Below are 22964 nucleotides of genomic sequence, written 5' to 3'. Positions count from 1 at the left end.
AGACAGAGGTTACTTAGGATAGGGGGAAATGCCAAAGACCAGATGTCGATCAATAAAAGAGACTGTAAAGGTGGGATCTAAAAAGGAGAAGAACAACAGGGTCACATGACCCACTAGGCTAGGAGCCCCTCCAGAGAAAGGTTACGTCACCCATCTGATTCTCCAGGGCTAATGGTGCCCGGCACACAGTAGGTGTACCGTAAATGTCTGCTGAGTGAATAAGAGCCTTCTCCTGTTAAAAATAACTTGTTTCTCCCACAGTGAGGCATATCTTCTTTGAGGTTTGTCGATGCTTAAGAGGGTCTAAAACTTTGGTGTTCTGTCATTTTCAAACTATGCTCCAATTATACTCTAATATTGTTGCATAGATATCGTGGCCAGGATTTCCTAAAAGGCAGGATTTCAGCTCACTGTTCGGATCCTGTTAATTTCTGTATATTGTTACAACTCAGAACTTAAAAAACCCTCTTAAATTAAATTCTCAGGAAGCTCTCTATTTGCTGGCAACCTCTTTGTGTATACAAACGCAAACACTTTTATAACTATTCGACATCAGCTTAAAAACAAAATAACAAATGTGCCAACTTGAAAACCCATCATGCGTTCTTCACGTTCACCTCACCTTCCTCTAGACTGACATGCTCCTGAATGCCACAGAAGTGGAACCGGCAACAATTACGCAACGGCATTTTCATATGTGCTGCAATACATTTTTGGCCAACTTCACTAAAACGGTTAGTATATGCATGAGTAAAAATTTAGCAGTTTTAAAGGTTAATGAAAACTAACTGGACACTATTTTAGAATTAGAAATCTGATCATCAGCCAACTCAGAGTCCCAACACTTATGGACTGGACTGTTCCTATGTCCACCGATCAAGCCGGTAAATGTCCATCTGTGCAAAGCACTGTGTGGATGCCAGGGTCAGGGAGGGACCAAGATTAAGGTCAATGTCAATGATAGGGAGTCAACCCCTATCGCTGTCCTCAAAGAAATAACTTACTATTGCAAGAAATAGATAAAAATATGAACATAATAGATAAAATATATTGGTACATAAATATATAAAGAAATGTCTACTACTATTTCTAAAGGGAAACGCATTTCTCAGATATCTGCTGAGGTCGTGTGGCTGTGTAGGGGGCAGGTAAAACAAACACATGCAGCTGGTCAAAGAGGAAATACTATAAACAGGTGGCAAAAGAGAAAACAGAAGTCAGTGGGCCAGGAATCTGAAGGTCAGACCACAGGATGATGTCACAGAAAAGAGATCCCCTGACCACAGTCGAAGAGCTCCAGAGGGGGTGTTGGGGGGAGTAGGCATATGTGGGAAGGGGAGGAGTACCCTCTGACTCCCCTAAATAGGGGGGATTCCACTCCTTTGAGATGAGGCTCCTGCGCAGAGTCTAAGTGACCCCACGATGGTATAACATAAGTGGGCCAGGAAGTTAATTTGTGGCTGATGAGAGGCCAAGTTGGAAGGGAGCGATGCTTCTATCTTGCACGGGTAAGAGGACTCTAACGCTTTCTTTTGTGTCTCTAACTGTTATAAATTCCCTGTACCAATTCAGACAGACTCTATCTCTTTGTGGGGTAAGTTGACTATGGGGCAGATATATATATTATACACACAACGTGTGTGTGTGTTTACGTGTGTGTGTTCCTACTGTAACATATCTTCTGCCCTCAAAAGAGCCCTAGTCTAGTGGGAATGATAAAACATGTACAAAAGTGATTATAATGAAGGTGATGGATCTAAACCCAACAAATAATAGCTATCAGAAACCAAAACGCTTGAGTGAAACACGAGAAGCATTCCCATTAAAGATGAGTAAAAGACAAAGACACATTTTACCATTGTTACTCCTCAATATTGAGCTAAAGGCCTAGGCTGTGCAATAACACAAACCAACAGGGATGGAAGACACATAAATTACCTCTAGGAATGATATAATTGCCTACTTAGAAAAATTTAAGAAATCAACTGAAAAATCATTAGAATTAATATTGATAATAGTTCTGGTTGGTTGGATATATATAAACAAAAAAAAATGAATACTTTCCTAAATGTCAGCAAGAACTGTTTAGAGAATATACAGAGAAAATCCATAAAAGGAAAAAAATGCCACAATATACCTGAAAACAAATTTAATAAGAAATGTACAATACCTACAAAAAGATAAATTTCAACTGTTCTGAAAGACACAAAAGAAGACCTAACAAAATGCAAAGAGATTCAAAGTTCCTGAATGGGAAGACTCAGTATTAAAAGGATGTTAATTCTTCCCAGACCAATTCATAAATTAAGTACAATTCCAACCAATCAATGAGATTTGTAAAAATGGAAGTTGGTAAGATTATTCTAAGATTCATATGAAAGTAAAAATGCTTAAGAATAACTAAGACAATTCTTAAAAAAAGAGATGAAGAGGGGAGCCTACAGATAATATTTACCAAGTATTAATACTACAAACTCTTCTGAAGGTATTGACTTATAATAACTGTCAATCCTCACCATAGTTTTATGAGGTGTATAATATTATTGACCCATTTTCAAGATAGGGAAACTGAGGCAAAAAGTAAAGTAACTTGCTCAAAGTCCCATAGCAAGTACGTGGAAGTAGCAGAGCTGGGATGTGAACCCAGGCACCATACCTCTAGAGTTCATGCTCTTAAATAACATAACATATGACCCATGTTGGCACAAGAAATGGATGAATAGGAAAGAACACAAAGTCCCGCACAGATTTATGTACACATGAAAATTGTGACTTTTAATGAAGGTAGCATTTCAAATAAACGGGGGAAGACTACCTCAGGCAAATGGTATCAATAACTGGCAATCTCTTTGGAAGTAGAATTAATAATGTAGTTTTCTGTTGTGGTGGTAACAAATTACCATAAATTTAGCAGCTTGAAACACCACTGTTTATTATCTCATGGTTCTATAGGTCAGAAGCCTGAGGGAGCTCAGTGGGTTCCTCTGCTCTGGTATCACAAGGCCAAAATCAAGGCGTTGGCTGCCGAGACTCTTATCTGGAGGTTCTGGGGGAGCATTTGATTCTGCGCTTCTTCAGGCTGTGGGCAGAATTCAGTTCCTTGCAGCTGTAGGACTGATGTGCCCATTGATCTCCTGCCTGGAGCGGGGTGACTCTCAGCCCCCGAAGGCCTCCTGCAATCCTCCTCATATTGTCCCCTCCAACTTTAAACCAGCGACGGTGCACTGACTAATGCTCAGACTGAGATTCTTTCTGACCCCTTCCCTTCTGCCACATCTATTCTACCTCCAGCCAGAGAAAGTTCTCTGCCCTTAAGTGGCCATGTGTTTAGATTGGGCTCACTATTCCGCTAATCTGAGACAACGTCCCTATTTTAAGGTCATTGATTAGTAACTTTAATTACACGTGCAAAGTCTCCTTTGCCACGTAATGTAGATTCCAGGAATTAGAGAATGGGCATCCTTGGTGGTGGTGGGGGGGGGACAGTCTGTCTACTGCAATCTTTGTCCTACACAGTATAAAATAATAAATGTGAGATGGATTAAAGGGTGAATATGTACAACACAACTCTTAAAAGTACTAGAAAGAAATAAAAGAGAATATATTTTATAATCCTGGGTAGGGAGGACATTCCTCAGCAAGCTGAGAAACCATAAAGGAAAAACAGTGGAAGATAACGCTCAAAAGTTTAAAATATTGAATCTAGAAGTTAAAAGATATGCAACGGGGAGAAAGTATTTGCAACTTATTTGACTAACAAACCAATAATGAACAGAATAGGTAAGAAAATACATTTCTACAGATCAAATTAGAAAAAAATCAATAGAAAAAATTAGCGATGAATGTGATCAAACAATTCACAGGAATGCAAATACTGGATTTCCACTTCTAGTAAGAGAAGTTTAGATAATTCTCTCGCAAGTCTGCTTCAAAGTAGGGAACAAGTCAGAGAAGAACTATGGGGCTAAGATGCTGGAGATGATAGAAATCAAGAGAGCTTGTAAGTCTGGCACTTGGGGACATTTTTACACTGTGGTTTCTGCCAATTCTAGAGTAGTTGGTGAGAGGCTGAGAAACTGAACAGATCTTTTAACAGCCTCACACACACACACACAAAAAGCCATGGATACACAAATTGCAGTCTAGGGCTCGTGAAAGGGGAGTGTCTGGTAAAATCCCATGCTTTGGGTGGATCCCAAAGGGCTAGACCCTACAAGGAGAAGTGAATTGGAAACAGACTAGCCGGCTCTAGAACCAAAGTCTAACTTCAAATCATCTCAGTCCCTGAAAATGGATCAAGGTCATTCAAGATGGAAGTGCCACTGCCTGCCCACCTAGAAGCAAATGTAAATCCTCCCTGGAAAAAAATGAATGTCATCCTAGGTCTCAAATTATTTCTATAAAGTTCCATAGAAAATATCTGGTACTTAATCAAAAATAGCCAGGTTCACAAGAAAGCAAATTAATAAAACCAAAGCTAAGAGAAACAAAAGACAAGGAAACAAGATCCATGTGAACTCTAGATAATAGTTATCAGAACTAGATTTTGAAAAAAAACCAAGATAAATATGTTCAACAACAAAACAAGATTATGAACCTTGGCACAGAATAGGAAACTAAAAATGAGTTAAGTAGAAAATCCAGCTCTGGAAACAAAAATAAGCAAAACTAAGAATGGGTTAAATAGCAGATTAGACACAGCTAGGGAGAGAATAGTGAACTAGAAGTTGGTTAAAAAATAAATAAATACAGAAGATAGGGAACAGAGTTAGGAGGCCTAATATACATATCATTATAGCCCCAAAAAGAGGAGAGAGAGAGAAAATAGAAAATCTGAACACCATAACCACTAAAGAAAGTATATCTTTTAATTGAAAATCTTCCAACAAAAAAAACCTCCAGACCCAGATGGCCTCTTCTACCAAATATTTGAGAATGAAATAATATCAACATTACACAAACTGCTCCAGAAAACATATAAAGAGGAAAATTCTAGTTTTTTTCTATGAGGCCTACAAACTTTGATAACAAAATTTAGTGATAACATTTACAATAAAAGAAAATTATAGGCCAATCTCACTCATAAACACAGATGTAAAAATCCTACACAAAGTATTAGTAAACCAAAATCCAGCAAAAGGTAAAAAGGGATAAACCATCATGATCAAAAGCGGTTTATTCCAGAAATACAATGTTGATTTAATGTTACAAAATCAATCAATGAAGTTCACTTCATTAGCAGAATAAAGGACAGAATTCATATGATTCTCTCAAAAGATGGAAAAATGGCATTTAAGAAAATTGAACATCCATTTATGATTTAAAAAAGAAAAAAAGACTCTTGGTGAGAATAGAAAGAAACTTCCTTAATTAATGTGATAAAGGGAATCTGTACAAAAGTCAACTGTATTTCTACACGTTAGCAACAAGCTGAGAAAATGAAAAATTTAAAATAATACCATTAAAATAGCATCGTAATATGTCAATACATAAGAATAACTCTGGGCCGTCGGATGGCTCAGTTGGTTAGAGTGCGAGTTCTCAACAACAATGTTGCCGGTTCAATTCCCACATGGGATGGTGGGCTGTGTCCCCTGCAACTAAAGATTGAAAACGGCAACTGGACTTGGAGCTGAGCTGTGCCCTCCACAACTAGATTGAAGGACAGTGACTTGACTTGGAGCTGACAGGCCCTGGAGAAACACACTGTTCCCCAATATTCCCGAATAATAATAAAAAAGTGCCATTAAAAAAATAAATCTAACATAAGATGTGCAAGACATCTTCACATAAAATGACAAAAATATAACAGAAAAATTAAAGAATGTTTAAACAAACAGAAGGATATACTATGTTCATGGGCTGAATTATTAGAAATAGACAAGTGAAGTATAAAATGTATATAGAAATGCAAGAGGCTATGAATTACCTATCAATAAAATGTAACCTTCACAAGGGTAAGGATTTTTTTACTTTTGGTTTGTTCACTGATGTAGATCAGAGCCAATAAAGGACCTGATATATAGTAGGTGCTCCGTAAATGTTTGGTGAATGGAATTGATATGTTGAAAGTGTCACTTACGAGTTTAGGAAGCGGTCACTCTGAGCTGTCATTTAGTTACCATGGCATGCTCAGATTTACCATCTTATTTACCTTCCTCTGTCTATCACATCAAGCCAAACCTCCCAATCTTATGGGCTAAATGAAGCATTTAGGATCATTCAGTCCAGTTTCCCAACTTCCCCCCACTCTTTCTGCAAAGGCATTGATTCGAATACGTTAAAGATGAAGGGTAGAAAAACAAAATGAATTGCTGCTCTGGTGCTACAGGGGGTGCCAGGCCTGCCGCGCCACCTGTCAGGTCACTGACATCTCTCTTTCTTTCTTTTCTTTTTTTTTAAAGATTTTATTGGGGAAGGGGAACAGGACTTTACTGGGGAACAGTGTGTACTTCTAGGCCTTTTTTCCAAGTCAAGTTGTTGTCCTTTCAATCTTAGTTGTGGAGGGCGCAGCTCAGCTCCAGGTCCAGTTGCCGTTTTCTAGTTGCAGGGGGCACAGCCCACCATCCCTTGCGGGAGTCGAACCGGCAACCTTGTGGTTGGAGAGGACGCGCTCCAACCAACTGAGCCATCTGGGAGCTCAGCAGCAGCTCAGCTCAAGGTGCCGTGTTCAATCATAGTTGCAGGGGGCGCTGCCCACCATTCCTTGCGGGACTTGAGGAATTGAACTGGCAACCTTGTGGTTGAGAGCCCACTGGCCCATGTGGGAATCGAACCGGCAGCATTTGGAGTTAGGAGCATGGAGCTCTAACTGCCTGAGCCACCGGGCCGGCCCCACTGACATCTTTCTGCTGCTGACATCTGCTGCCCTTTCCTTCCCACCATGCCTTGCTTCCTACTTGATTGAGCAGGGAGAGCCCTCCACATAAGTTTGTCAAGGCCAACCCAACATGCTGCAAAGTCCTCCCTTACTCCTTAATAATCAAAAATGAGAAAATCTCCGGGCAGAGTGCTCTCTACTCCTGCTTCTCCTCACTCCTTTTGAATAAACCTGGGTGTAAATTTCACATACAAAACCGAACATGGATCGTGAAATGATCTGTTTTCCTCTGTTATAATAATAGACGTTCCCAGAGTGAAAGCTTCCATGTCATGTCCACATGCAGCGAGCTGAGTAGGAATTAGTTTGTCTGACACAAAACAGGCCTCATATTTCGCACAATTTTAATAATGCCAATGCTATAGATTTCACTAGTTCTAATTTTCCCATGTGATTCAAAAACTCATTCTTTGCACTTGAGCATTTTATAATAATATTTTTTCCAACTGGGACTGTGTCCTCTAATTCTGTAGAGAAATCCAAAAAGTTATCTATATGGAAAGTACATTCAAATGGTCTTTTAAACTTCTGAATTTTCCTTTGTATTAAAAGAAAATCACCTTTCTTTTCTCATTTCTAATTTAAACTGATAAGACATCTGGTGCTTCTAAAATACCTCTGCTCTGTCATTGTTTGACAATAAACAATTTCAATTGCTTCTATCTCAAAATAGCCCCTTTTCGATGGGAAAAGGAGATCTTTTCTGGCTGGACTACAGTAGAAAGGAATTGCAAGTACGAGGCATCTCAGAATATTTGATACTCTTTTCTGAACGTGACACGCACAATAAGGAGTCATCAAACATTTCTCCCTGGTCACCATGCTGACTCACCCCCACCCTCTTTGACCGTCTCTGTTTATCTCTTCTTTTCCTTCCTCTTTCCAGCTGTTGACTGAATTCCATGATTTCAGTGTGCTTAGTAGCTGCCAGAAAAGCAAGCCTTTTTATCTTCCTGGGAGAGTACATTTGGTTAGTCAGGTTAGTACTTGGTAATTCTTCTGGTCCACTTACTATACAATGTGGTATAAAACACAACTTGGTTTTAAGCTTTTGTTCCTGCCTTTTTTTTTTTAAATGCCTCCATAGTTTACTGATCTGGAATAAATCATTTGGATTAAATCATATTTGGATTAAAAAATAATTTTTAAAAAGACGAAAACTAAAGCCAACACTATCAAAAAAAAATAAATCAAACCCAAAGAAGTGCGAATGTATCATCACATTACTTCATCCTAGGAGTGAGCGATGAGCTCAGGCCCGAGGCTGGCGCTGCCAGGCTCTGAACCCCGCAGCCCCTCAGAGCCCTCCAGTGGCCCTCGCCCCATCTTCATCGTCCCCCAATGTTCACTGCCGGGACGAAGAGCCACTTCAACAATGCAGAAAATGTTTTATGGAAAAACAGCTGCAGTGACGCAGTGGGTGCTTTGCTGACACTTGGATTTGATATGTCAGCAAAGTGCAGGATTAAAAACATGCGGCAGGCGCTTTGGGGATGTGCCTCTCGCCTCCTCCCCCAACACAACAAGCCCCTGAAGTTAAAAACAAAGAGAATCGCAAGAAAGCCTCCATGCGACCTGCAACGGTGAGACACAGGGCACACTCACCCCCGAAGAGCTGCTTTCCGTTAGCCTTCAAAATGGCCTTGCGATCATGTGTACAGTTTTTAGTGGTGGTTTTGGGTACAAATGTTTAACTTGCTTTGCCACTAAAATCTACTAGAATAACTGATTTACATGGAACATTTTGATGAGATGTATATTTTAATGAAAATACTCATGTCCCTGACACTGTGCGTCAAGTGTTTTTCAGAAAACAGGCGAGTATTCCAACTATCATTGACAATAAGATGTGGCCAAAATTAAATGTGGTTGGATCCCTTCTAACAACTCAGATTTTAGAATGATGCATCATACCAGCTGTCTGGGAACAAATGTATTTTGTTGGCACGGGAACAAAAGAATTAGTCTGAATTTTGTAAATAAACTGTGGTCATTAAAATTACTTGAAACAAGCCAGAATAATAACCATTAAACATGAAAAGTCAATAAAAGTCTTTGAATTATATTTCTGTTGCAATTATTGTTCCTGTTTTCATAATGTGCTTGGGGATAAAACATAGTTTTGAGCTGTTAGTACTTTTAAATAGATTTCACTGCTAAGGCTGTGAAGTTTTAAAATCCATTATGGAAAATGGAAATTAAAGGCTTGGAAATCTGTAAAAGACCAATTCTTCCTTTCAACAACTGTCACGATTATTGCTTAATTGATTTTCTGTCTACATGGCATCTTCCTCTGTAAGACTGCCTGTGAGCATAGATTTGTTGGTTACTCTTGATGATGAGTGAGGTGGTTTAAAGATAAGCAGTGCAATCCAACGAAAGCTTGAACTATGTTGATGTTGGTTCTCCTCAAATCTGTGTTCCTCCCAGATATGTCACGAGGCATTTGTGGGAGGCAATAAACTGATAACAGTCATAGTGGTATAAGAGGCAGAAGGAACTAAGGTATTTCCAGAGATGTCTAACATTACCCAAAAGCTACTGACACCAAAGGGACCACATTCTATTCTTAAATGAAGGAAGCTGGGAAAGAAGCAGCAGAATGCTAAGTTTATCTGTAGGGAATGGAAAGGACTTTGCTGGTACCCTGCCTGCTTTGGCCTTCTGAGGGCATCTTGTGGAAGAGATCTGGGAGGAAAATCTGCCCCGTTTTCGAGACCAGCAAAAGGGGGGGCCGGATGGCATTTGTGACAACATGGATGAACCTGGAGGACATGATGTGAAGAGAAATGAGCCAGACAGAGAAAGAGCATCTCACTCATCTGTGGAATTAAGAAAAAGAAAGAAAAAAGTGGAAGTCACAGAAACAGAGAGTGGTGGTTGCCAAGGGCTGGAGCGTGGAGATGTTGGTCAAAGTGTACGAACGAAGTTTCGGTTATATGATAGATAGTTCCAGGGAGTGAACGTACAGCACGGTGACTGTAGTTAATAACACTGTATTGTCTACTTGAAACTTGCTAGGAGAGTAGATTGTAAGTATTCTCACCACACACAAGAAAAGTAATTATGTGAGGTGATGCTTGTGTTAATTAACTTAATTGCGGCAATCATCTCACAATGTATAGCAAATCATCATGTTGTACGTGTTCAACGCACACAATTTTATTTGTCAATTATACTCCATAAAGCTGAAAAAAACTACTGAGGGGGAGAATAAGAGGAAAGGTGGGCTGCATGGAGAAGGTGCTGGCTCTGAGGCTTCCCTTGGTCTCCCTGGGGTATGAAGGCTTTTGGTGCTGTGATGTCTGAGGAATAGCTGAGGGCCACAGAGAAGCCATGAGAAGGCCTAGTGATCCTACTCACCCCAGATGAACATTATAAAAGAACATCTACAATATTTAACAAAAGTCTAATCAAGAATACATTTAGAAGAAGGCTACGTAGACTACATTTAGGAGCAGCGACATGAAGGATCTGGGGTCCCCCCGAGTTTGGTGGCCCTTGGAACTCTTCCTCCCTGAACTCCCTGCAGCAGGAGACGCAGTCAGCCCTCCCTCCCCTGTTCCTCCTCTCTTTGTCGCCTTCCCTCTCTCCTTCCTTTCTTCCTTCCATGAATTCACAGAGTAACTCATGGGTCACACACTAGGCTAAATGCTGAGCTAGGAGGACAAATGTGACAGTCGCAGCTCAGGAGCCCATCCTCAGAGAGCATCCATCGCCTGCGGGAGTCTGATGGAAAGCTTCTCATGGGGTCACAGACGTGCTCCGGGAGCACAGGTGAAAGAGGGACATGTAAAGGATGGGACATGGGAAAGGTCCTGTGAAGACACAGGGCAGCAGAGTCTTTACAGAGCAGTTCCATTCCACAGCAAGTGCCGGTGGATGCCACAAAGATGACAGATACGGTCCTCGTCCTCAAGGAGCTCCCAATCTAGCAGGGAACTCTCTTTGGGTATCATGGCATTAAATTCTTGTGGCTCTGCTGTATCTCTCTGACCCTTCATTCCTTTTCAGTCCTCTTCGTAGTGTCCTCCCTACTTTCTCTGCCCTTGAACATGGTCCCACCCATAGCCCTCTTTCTCTCTCTGCTCGTCCTCGTCAATGTCATCCACACCTGTGGATTTTGGATATTCCCCCATCAAGATGATTCAGACATGTTTACATTTCTAGGGTTCTTTCTTTAGTTCTAGATTCAGATCTTCAACTACATGTCTCCAAATGAATGTCCTGGGGCTAGCATCTCAGATTCAACATCTAAAAAATAATACTATCATTGCCAACTGTTCACCAGCTTATCAATTCAAAACTGTGGTGTTATTTTTGACACATCCTTTCTTTTGCCCTCCACGTCTTTGTGTTCTGTGAATTTGAAGTGAGTCATCACATCTATTCCTTTCTTTCTACTCCCTCTGATGATACAGGCAGACCTCCGAGAGATGGGGGGCTCGGTTCCAGACCACCGCAATAAAGCGAGTGTCACAATAAAGCGAGACGTAATCTTTTCACTGGTGGAGGGTCTTGCCTTCACTTGGTGAAAAATGCAACACCTGTGAAGTGCAATAAAGCAAAGCGCCATAAAGGAGGGGTGCCTGCACCCAGCTCAAGCCCTCCTGACTTCTCCTGACTACTGATGTGCATTTTAGTGCTATAACCTCTGAATTTGTCTCTTTTCATCTCTTGTTCATCTTACCTTCTGCTGCCAAATTAATCTTTCTTACATGTAACGCAACCATGTAAAACCCAGTCAAAGAAAACAAATCCTCGATGCTGACTGGTTTTCTGACCAACGACTGAATTCCTCAGCACTGCATCCAGGGTTGGCCGCAGTGGCCAAGCACAGTGCTTGGTAAGGAGTAGAGTAGCAACGGCTTGTTCGTTTCTCTTTTTACTGGATGAAATGGATGAAGCTAGCTCTCTGGTCTTAGCCTCATGTCTGCCCTCATTCTGTTCCAATGTCCTTCCTTCCTATTGGCACCGAGCTCACAGGGTCCCTTCTCCGTGAAGAAGCAGACCCACACACATCGCATCTGTATTGTGTTTTACAGTGTTTGAAGCAGCTCACACACACGGTCTTGTTTTGATGTTCGCATCAACCCTGTGGGAAGGTTTTATCACTGACGTCTCAGGAGCTTGGCATCCGGAGAGGTTAAATGCCTTACCCAAGACCACGTGTCTAGTGGTGACGCAGGTGGCCCTAGAAGCAGCAGTGTGTCCCCACTAGATCATACTGTCCTTGATGCCTCCTGTGTCCCCTCCCTTGTGTCTTGGTAGGGTCTCTGGGACAGCTTCTGCTCCCTCCTCAAGTACACACAATCACCACTGAGACTGTCTTCGCCCACTAGACTCCTAAATTCATTGATGTGTCTAGGACTTAAGTATAAAGTCAGTTGCTGCAAAGCTGTGATTGAAATGTTTTAAGTAGGACGGGTATTTTGCTATGTATTTTAAGACAATTTGTGGGGTATTTGTGCCTGTACAGTCCGGACCTTTAATGCCAGGACACACCAGATAAGACTCAAAACTAAAGCCGCTGTCTACTCAAAAACACTGGCCCCCACATCAGAGAGGCCGCCAGGGACAGCCCCAGGCAACGAGATGAGGTGGGAGCCCAGGTGCTGGCAGAGAGGCACTGCCCCCTCTTCTGACCCCCCCCAGGACCTGGTACCCTGGAGGGCTGCAGGCTCTGGAAACAACTGTGTCAGCGAGCTCCAGCCCTGGCTGGGGTGGTGGGCCCTGAACGTTTACCAGCGAAAGGTCCTCCCCTGTCTTCCCCATGGGGTGGTTCTATAGGTTTGTTGGTATCAAGATAAGCAGTGGATGTGGACATGTGTTCTTTCCACATCTTGTGATTCTGAGCCGCTAAGCTACTTAGACGAAAAAGACCCTCATTTAAATTCCATGCCTGATGATGCATTACACACCGGAAACCTATGTAACTTTACTAACCATTGTCATCCCAATAAACTTTAATAAAAAAAAAAGATTAAATTCCATGCTTGGAGTCATTTTATACATATCTCTGCTCTACTAGGCTGTAAGCTCCTCTACAACTTACTCATCTGTTTCTTCTAGCACCTATCAGCGTCTAGCACAATATGCCTGTCAAAAGAAAGGAAGGTTGAGTAACAAAAGTATAACCCTGCTGAGAAATGCACAGCACTGTGTGTTATTTATTAGGAGATCTCTGAAGTGTTGCGTTTTCTCAGTAATTTACTTAAAATAACCTTCTGGGAAATTGGGTGACCAATGTCATCAAAGCTATTAATACTTTCAAAACTTAAGATACCCAGTTCCAACCAAGGGGGTCTGTTACATGTATACCATTATCTACATTATATTAAGTTAAAAACTGTCATTGTTTGGTGCCTTTGTGACAAATGTATGCTTTGTACAGTGTTAAGAAGACCAAGTAAAATTTTAAACTATTTCTTTCCTTCCCTCTCTTTTCTATAATTTATCAGATTGAATTATCTAAGCAAGGGCCAGCATATTACTTATCTCATTGTGAATAGTGAAATTGCTTGCCCCTGAAAATAAGATTTAGTTCGACACATCCCTGAACCTGATCAATACACAACATATATCCATTTTACATAGTCTTCACTCTAATGGCAAATGATACCCTGGGAGGGAGCCACCCACGTACCACGCAGGTAGGGCTGTCCTACCCTGGTTTTGCCACTATGATCTAGCCTGATGACTCAGGGAGGGCCATCCTACCCTGGGTCGGCCACTCCCGCCTTTCCTGATGATTCAGTTTCCTCCACAAGGAGAAAGTGTGAACAGACCTCTGATCGCCTCTCCTTTGCTGCCAGTATGGGATTCTTGCTCAGATGTTATCTGGAATTAGAAATTATTAACTCCTGGGAAGGATAAAAAGAAGGGTGATTTTTAATTACTATTTATAGCTTATAGGAAAGATCATGTTTCTTCCTGTAAGCCTGACTTAGATAGAAAATTAGTATTTTCTAATGTTATTTGGGTTACCTTGAATCTGCACCCGGAGTACGTGAACTCTTTGTAACTCTGAGGAACGAGCCTCCCCTGGGCATGAGGAGTGAGAGGGGAGAGTTGGTGGCACTGAGGCAAGGGGTGGGCAGCAAGGATGCCACCCATCAAGACCTGATGAGAAGCAGCTTTTTGTTTTTAATTGAAAACACAACTTTTAAAATGCCTCATTCATTTTTTTGTTTTTATAGAATCAAAACACAGGAATTTTTCTGAAATGAAAAACAGAAACAGTTTAAGCTTTTGCTTTTTTTAAGCAAGCAAGTTAAAAAAAGAAGCCCAGGAAATTGTCCTTTGTAATTCTGCCAGTTTCAATTTTAATCTTTTATGCAACTAGTACTGGGATAATACTATTTGGTTGAAAAGAAAAAGAAGGAAGTTTCGATAAGCTGTTTTGCACCCATGTCAGTTGTGTGATTGGCTGATGTCAGGCTGGCTACTGTTACTGCAGTTGCTTTGACAGATGCAAAAAAGAAAATCATACACAACAATTTCAAGATTTTAAATATTCTAAGTAAACTCACATATAAGCGGACCCTGTATGTGACAATACTTGTGACAGGACCTGACAATACTTCTAATTACTTTTGACTACTTCTATTAGTGCCACAAATTGAAAGGGGGCCATAGGTCAAATTTAGAGAAAAACAAAAGTTAAATGAAATTAAATATAGATGAATAGTATTTATTAAGTGCCCATTATTTGCTCTTCAGTTTTGTTGAAACAATTGGCATTTTTTTCTAGCTACACCCTCGTGGATCTCGTGGAAAGAACCCAACATTTCATAGTTGTAAAGATTATGAAATATTCAGCTTTACTCAGGGGTATTCCCTGACATTTCTTTGGAAAACTTGTAGCCTAATAGAAGATATCAGGAATTAGTGTAAGAAATCGTCTAAAAAGCTATTGTCACTACAAAGATGTAAAGCAACTTGGATGATCAAAAAGAAGTCAATAAAAAAAAGACTGAACGTGCTTCCTGAAGCCTTCCTATTGCTCATCGGGGATTTCTTAATTTCCCTACTCTCAATAGATTATGGAATTGTCTGTGTGAAGTTTTGCCATGAATCAGAGTGATGTCAACAAAGGTTTACCTTAAGTCATATTTTATCACAAAGTGGAGAAGCTCCAATCCTCCAAGGAGCACCATTTTCCGCTCTTAGGAAGCTTGTCTTCTTTTAGTTCCAAGCGTCCTGGACAGAAGGTGGATCTATCCAGCTGACCTGCAGTGACAACTAAACCTATGCTGAACCCACTGAACACCACGCTGCCATCTAAGGACGGGTCTTCCTCTGTGGTCACATCTGTTATGCTTTTGTTTCCTTTGTTCTTTGTTGTTCTCTGCCCATGGAAGTGAATGCTACTGTACCAGGTGTCTGGAACAGTGTGTTTGTTTGCCTGCCATCCTTAATAAACCGAGTTTCCCTGTCCCTGCTATGCAGCTTATTTTATTTACTTATTTTTAATTTTTTTTTCTTTTTGCAGCTTATTTTTTATGAACTAGGAATATTGTAACTTAAAAACTGTCATAAAAGGAGCACAGGTTTGGAATTCAGATAAGCCTGGGTTTGAATCCACCTGTACTATTTACTAGTTCTATGACCTTGGATGAGGTACTCAACCTTTCTGGGTTTCATCTGTGAAATGGGGATGACAATGCTGGCCTTCTATGCTTATTACCAGGACAAATGAACGAACATGTGTCTCTTTCTTGTACAGTGTCTGTCACTTTGTAGGCCTTTGATGAAATGTAGTTATTTTTTATTACTAATTTTTTCATGCTAGTATTATCTTATTTTGTGATCCTGTTATTGACTGTACAACACAGACCCTGTACAATATACATACATACATACATATTTATGCGTATCACATATATGTGTATATATGACATATACATATATACACATATATACATATATACATGACATGTATATTATGCAGGGTATAAGAGAGTAGGAAGGAATTATAAGAGGTCAAATCGATTCAGCAAATATTAATACTCAGCATCGATTACATGTTACATCTGCCGTTTTGTGCAGTCCCCTACCTCATGATGCTATTTGTAAACATCTCTAGAAATGAAAAAAAGTTTCCCTAATAACCTTACCTCAGTGTTTACTCTTCCCACAAGGTCAAAATGACCTAACCTATCATTCCTGTACTGAATTTACTATGAGACAACCAAAGTATAAACGTCTTCAATACCCATGGCAGGTTCTGTGCATAAAGATTGGTGGCACTCAGAAGAATGTTAGCGACACTGTACCCAATAGCTGGGGAAAATGCATTTATAAAAGGTTTCGTTGAGACTTGTGATCTTTATTGATGCATTGTTGACTTTCTAGTTTAAATCGTCAAAATTACCACAAAGAATAATTCACTGCAACTAGAATAACTGAATGAAAATAACCCTTTCATTTGAAAATGAAATAGATCATTAGCTATGGTCATAGCCAGATTATTCTGGTTATATTAGATTTATTAACATAATGGAAAGAAAGAAGGGAAATTAAAATTCAAAAGAGAATATGATTTATATCTCTAAGTACAATACTGCCCATTTATTTTAATATGATGACATCACAGACACTGTTGGCTGCGTACCCACATCCATTTCCTGTCTTCCTTGGGCAGGTTAGCCTTCCCCTCCTGATTCCATTGCCAGCATGTAGATCCTTATTGGTCTAGGCTGGATTTGGTGTCCTCAGTTCTCTTGCCAAGAATTGGACATGCCAGGCTGAGCATGTGACCTGTTCTGGCCAATGAGATGTGAAGGGAGGGGTGTGTGTGTGTGTGTGTGTGTGTGTGTGTGTGTGTGGTTGGGAAAGGTCTCCTTACTCTTTAGAAGGGGACCCCAGAAGCAGACAGTCCCTTTCTGCCTCTGGATATTGCTAGGTCTGCATGAGGTGCCTGGAACTGCTGTAGCCATCTTGGAATTGCTTTCAGGATGAAGTCAACAGAGGAGGAAGAGCCACAAGAATGTCAGAGAAGCAAGCCAGGGCCCCCAGGCTCTCTGCCCAGAGTCTGCCCTACCTACAGACTTCTGGTTTTGTGAGGTAATAAACCCCTTTGTTGTTTATGCCAACTAGGACTGGAGTTTTCTGTTACTTGCAGCCAAAGCGTCCCAGTGGAAACAGGAAATACATAAGGTCCTTGACTTGGAGAAAGTAAACAAACCAGCCAAGCGGGAGAGGGGAGTACCTGTTCTTGTGACTCCAATTCCTTGTGCTGTAGTTTTTTCTCTGCACATCGCACTTGATTAGAGCGGTTTTCCAGTTCATCTTGTAAAGCCTGAAACAGAGTAAGATAAATACATAAACATTAAAAATTAGCACCCTTGGAAAAAAGTTTTATCACCTGAACTGGCATTAAAAAGGCCTAAGATCTTTAAGCCTGCTACTATTGTTCTGAAGAGTTCAGAAAAACAAAACCAGATTTTAAATGTCAGGCCCAGCTGTTTTATACTTTGGGATTAACTAGTATAATAAAATTCCAAACTTATAAAACAGACACATTAGCAGGTGTCAATTTATTTTATAAAAATGTCTCTTATATTCCCAGCATAGAACCGCAAGGATGCAATAAAGCACAAAGCTGTTTCTAATTAAAATAGCTCTGTCAGTATACCTGCAAGATACACTTACACTCTGAAAAATGTTGTGACAGGTAGGAATTGTAATATTGGACCAATACGACATTTTTCAAAATTATACTATGGCAATTTGAATAACTTATAGTAACCTTGAAGGAATTTCTCTACTAAGTCATTGAGGCTAGTGCAGAATTTGAGGAACTTGTAGGAAGTGTACAGGGATGAACTCTCAGTTGCCAAGCAGCTGTTGGAAATAGAATTCAGATTAATATGGGGAACTTACAAACCACAAAGATCAATAATTACCATTGTATCAATTACTATTTTAAATAAAGAGGTGAACGAGAAAAGAAACAGGATCCATAAGCAATCCAATATACTGATAATACATGGAAAGTTACAGTGAGCAGAACACAGGAGATGATAACTGCAAAGATGGCAGACAAATTCTCAAAATGAAATTCACTCAATCAAGACTACTGAGTTTCTGCTATATGTCAAGAACCTATTATGGTTCGAAAGAGCAGTGAAAGAAAACAGACAAAAATAGTCCCTGCTTTCATGAAGCTTATATTATATATGGGGGGCAGACAATAAGCAAACAATCAGCATAACATATGTCAATGGTAAGTGCAGAAGAAAAATAAAGCAGGGAAGGAGGATATTTGGTGGGGGGGGGGGGTGTGGGGAGACAGGTTGCAGTTTTAAATAAATGGCCCAAGAAGGTGGCATGTAGGAGGCAGCCACAAAGACCAGTGTGGAGAGTGAGCTCAGAGGACCTAACAGGTGAAGTCACAGTGGGTCACGTTGAAGCCTCAGAGGACAGTTAAGAACTGTGGGTTTTATTTAGAGGGAGGTGGGAAGCTACCGGAGGGTTGTTGGCAGATGCTGCTTTGGTTGCTGTGAAAAAGAGACTGCTGGTGGAAGGCAGGAGGAAAACGAGGCAGGAGATATGGAACAATTTTTGGTTAAAACAAAGGAGATGCATGTCTCCTTTTTTTTCTTCTCTGAAATAAAAATAAATACTAAAAAAAAAAAAATCAAGGGAGTGGTTTTTTATTTATTGTGGCAGAAACCAGATAATATATTATTATAATATCATATATGTACATATGTAATATGGGTGTATAGATAGAGATATTTGGAAGATATATTTGTATTTTCTATATTTCGAGAAACATAATAACCTTTAGTTTAATGTGCTGTATTAAAGACAGTTGGAAGCCCTGACGATTGAAGTACATTTCCTCAGGGAATATACTTCAAATATTTATGAGTTCCTTCTACAAACATGAATTCAGTGTCAAGTGTGTGCCAGGCACTGAGTTGGCCTGGCACTGGCCTTGCAGACACGAAGGGGAGAGAGCCCAGAGCTTCAGCTGCTCTCTGTCTCATACAGACATGGAAATAAATTCTCTTAAACACCAGATGTAAAGCCCAGAGGAGTCCATCGTTAGCTCTCAGGATAGGTCAGGGAGCTTACGCCATTGAGCAGAGCAAGCGGGGCAGCTTCCAGGCAAAGAGAAGAGAAAATAGGTACAGAGGGAGAGAGGTGGCGTGAAGTCGCACAGACGTGCGGAATTTGTAGGTAGTGTGTTAAAATTCCAGTCCAGTGCCCTACCACTGGCCACGTGCACCTGAGCAAGCTGTTTCACCCCAGAGCCACAATTATAATATGTCCTCTCTACCACAGATGAAATAACACCTGCTGCACAGGATTGCAGTGGGGGGTAAAAATAAAATCCACTCAGTCGACCGCTCCCGTTGTTATTGAGAATAGCGATGAGGATACCAGCCAGACAGTGAGGCTTCCCATGGCTCAGCATGACCAGAGCCAGAAGAGGGACTGAAAGACAGCACAAAGCTCTGACACGGAATGACCTGACAACAGTGACACCATGAATTGATGGAGTGACTAGGCGCAAGTCAGAGCAGTGGGGGAAGTTTGGTTTTTGACAAATTGAAGGTGCTAGTGGGCTTTCCAAGAGGACCAGTCATGCTGGGAAGGTGGGGCTGAACAGGTGGAGAGGGGTCTCCCCCAGAGGTACAGGCAGCTACACTTCTTTGGGGAAGTAAATACAAAGACGAGGTTCTGCAACCTGCCCTTTAGGGGACACCCACACTTCAGAGCGGGCAGAGGGGACATGGCCAAGTAGGCTGGTGAGAACTCAGAGGGGCAGGAGGTGTCTGAGGAGAAGTTAGTGTTACAGGACTCTAGTTAACAGAGTCTCTAAGAGGACAGGTGACAAAATGAGAGCTGATCCTTTCTCTGTACTTCACATGGTGAGGAAACTATTACGCCTACCATGTTTTATCAGTATTATCAAAATAGAAGTGAAAGTACATTTGCTTTTCAAAAAAGTACCACTTTTCAAATTTGCTCATAGTTTAACAAACATGATCTTTCTAAGGTTAATCAGAGAAAGCAGTATGTCTAGAAACTACTTTTATTACCTATTAAAAATCAGCTTAAAAAATTGAAGAGAAACCAAATAATATTCCACTTTCAAAAAAGTTAATATGTACTAGATGAAAAGAAAATGACAGTTTATATTGGCAGCTGTTCCTGGTCTCATATTCTAAAAATTTATTAGACCATTAGAGCTCCAACCTCAGAACTTGACATAAGGACTATGTGAAAATGACCACAATTAATAAGTACAAGCAGGGACTTTCTTTTAAGTCGTGGCTTCTTTATTCAAAAACCTTCAAGTCTGACATGCACACAAATCACAATGTTCAGTTTATTCCTGAGAAAAGCCCAAGATAATTAAGAACAAAATGTCCAACACTGGGTCAAAAACTCCAAAAAAACAACAACCCCAAACCCAACTGGAACAGTTAAACTGTTTATTCCGCAAAATTATTCCTTGCCTCTTAGCTCTGCTGTGTTAACTTGCATCACTACTGAAGAGGCGGTTCTTTTCTTCCAATTAAACCTGCCTTTAAAAGCCACGTAAGTCAGCTTGCTGCAGGAAGCTACAATGCGCCCACTTTCGGGGTGCACCGTGTGGGCAGGGAACAAAGGCTGACACTTTCCGGAAGCAAAATGTCAATGACATAACAAGCTTTACGAAAACAATGAGGCTATCCTACCCTCTTTAAAAGGAGCAGGTTATAGGATAATTTGATTGGTTTGTTTGAAATATGAAAATGCTTGGAACAAATTAAAGTGTAAAAGATTTTATATGTCAATGGATTTTTCAGGGTGAGGAGAAGCCCTGGTAAACTAATGCACTCACTGAATGGCACCTGTGACAATACGAGAGCTTTTCTGTTGATCTGAGGAAAAAATGTGTACTACAGTCAATGCTATGCTCATAAAATTTATAAACATGATTCAAACAAGCTACTCAACCTGTAAAACCATGCACTAGGAATTATGTGAAGTCTTATTAAAAACCAGTTTCTCATGTACTTGTGAATCAATTAAACAAACATGAAATGATGGCAGATACATGACTTCTAATAATGAATAAATGAAACAAAGGTTCATTTCAATTATAAAATGGTTAAAAAGTTATTTAATAAAGGAAAACATCATTGGAAGGGGGAAGTACCGTGCCATAATGATAAAAAGACGTAATCAAAATGTTCCCAGTGTACAAAGCAGATGACAGAGAGGCTTTTGGACTTAGGGTTTTAGTATGACCAGAAGTCTTCCTAGAAATTTCTGACCTCGCCTTTGGCCAACATCTCGGCCAGCTCCATGTATAGGAGGTGGGGGGTGGGTGTCCATTCTGGCAAGTGGGAGCTATGACCTCACTGCCCCTTCCCAATAGGCCGTCTGAGCACAAAAATTTGTTTTCAGCTCAGAACCCAGAATAGCTGTACTCCAGGTTCTTACCAGAGACATAATCTCAAACTGCCTACTCTCCCACCTTTCTTTTTTTAAAATTTTTATTGCGGAATATTGGGGAATGGTACATTTTCCGCAACAGGACCCATCAGCCCCAAGTCAAGTCGTTGTTTTCAATCTAGTTGTGGAGAGCACAGCTCATGGGCCAATGTGGGTATCGAACCGGCGACCTTGGTGTTATAAGCACTGCGCTCTAACCACTGAGCCAACCAACTGCCCCTACTCTTCCACCTTTACCAAAACCTCAGCTGTGAGAAATTTGGGAAAATCCACTTGCACGTCAACACAGAATCAGCAGTGTACCAGGCACCCTTGTCCTGAATCACTTGCTCTGGAAACATGTCAGCAGAGCGAACTGCAGAGGCCCATTGTCTTACATATTTTATGTTACTCCGACTGGAGAATCGGGCCCTCCCACTTTTGAAGAGTTTTCAAACCAGTTCTCACTGACATGAAATTTAATGCGTTTTTCACAGACAGTCTGCCTCGTTCTGTGTTGCCAAGTCTAGACTTTTCACAAACCATCACTTTTTGATGCCTATGGGCCCATTTTTCTGGGCCTACCATACATCGAGGGCAAAGGACAAATGGACCATTCCTTGTTTGGTCGCATGGCGTTCTCTGGGAAGTGAGAACTTGAATATTATACTGTTCATGTATTTGAAGGGACTACATTAAGGCGTATGTAAGCACAAAGATTGTGCATTAAAAGTTTTGCCCTATACAAATCTAAAACTGCGATTCTCAAAGTCACCCTGTGATTATGGAACAAGAGATGAGCCTCTGCTGGATGAAATGCACAAGGGGCCTTGGTAGCAGCAAGCTCTGTGGAGCTAAGGAGTTTAACAAGACCAAAAAAAAAAAAAAGCAGAATATTTGTACGAAAGATGCTCCCCAAAAGAAGTCACCGTAACAAACTGCTGAAAATTGGGGAAGCTGGGTGATGGGTTGATGGGAGTTCTGCGTACTCATCTCCTTACTTTTGTGTGTTTGAAACTTTCCATAATAAAACGTAAAAAAAAAAAAAATGTTTTTAAAGCTTTTCCGACTTCAAAAACATGAAGTCACCATATCCTTCCTTTCAAGAGGCTTGAATTTACTATCTTACTTCAGAGAAAACAGATGATTCATTCATCACTCAGTGGGTAGGAGGGATGTGGAAGGATTTCCCCATGTATATTTTGGACATAAAGTGAAGGAGGCCACGAGTGGAATGTTCATGTTAGGACCTAAGGAGAAGATAACTGGAAAGGGGAGGCTTATTTATATTTTTATTAATATTGTAAATTTATATAATTTACATACAGTAAAATACCAGGTTTATTTTTTAACGGTTATGGTCTGTTTTTCATTTAAAACACGTAACATGATTGAAAAGGTTGTGTGTAAATAAATATCTGTTAAGATTATAAAATCTTGATATGAACCATCTTCCACTGATTGGTTTGCCCATGAAACAGAAATGACGCCTGATCTGGGACTATGGTGAAGAGACAATATGTACCATGTTTCCCCCAAAATAAGACCAGGTCTTATATTAATTTTTGCTCCAAAAGATACATTAGGGCTTACTTACATTCAGGGAATGTCACCCAGAAAAATCATGTTAGGGCTTATTTTC

General features: G+C 40.5%; 1 protein-coding gene across 1 annotated transcript in view; it reads right to left on the bottom strand.

The window, feature by feature from the left end:
* CEP112 (centrosomal protein 112) overlaps nt 1-22964 on the bottom strand; it is a 346080-nt gene that overhangs the window by 39411 nt on the left and 283705 nt on the right. The window contains exon 26 of the mRNA XM_074319364.1: nt 17001-17183. Coding sequence (XP_074175465.1) covers nt 17001-17183 — 183 coding nt within the window. The remainder of the gene's footprint in view (nt 1-17000; nt 17184-22964) is intronic.

This window comes from Rhinolophus sinicus, linkage group LG15 (assembly GCF_036562045.2).
Source record: "Rhinolophus sinicus isolate RSC01 linkage group LG15, ASM3656204v1, whole genome shotgun sequence".
In the NCBI taxonomy this organism is placed as follows: domain Eukaryota; kingdom Metazoa; phylum Chordata; class Mammalia; order Chiroptera; family Rhinolophidae; genus Rhinolophus; species Rhinolophus sinicus.
The sequence above is the reverse complement of the archived record's forward strand: the minus strand, read 5'-3'. Positions and strand labels throughout refer to the sequence as shown.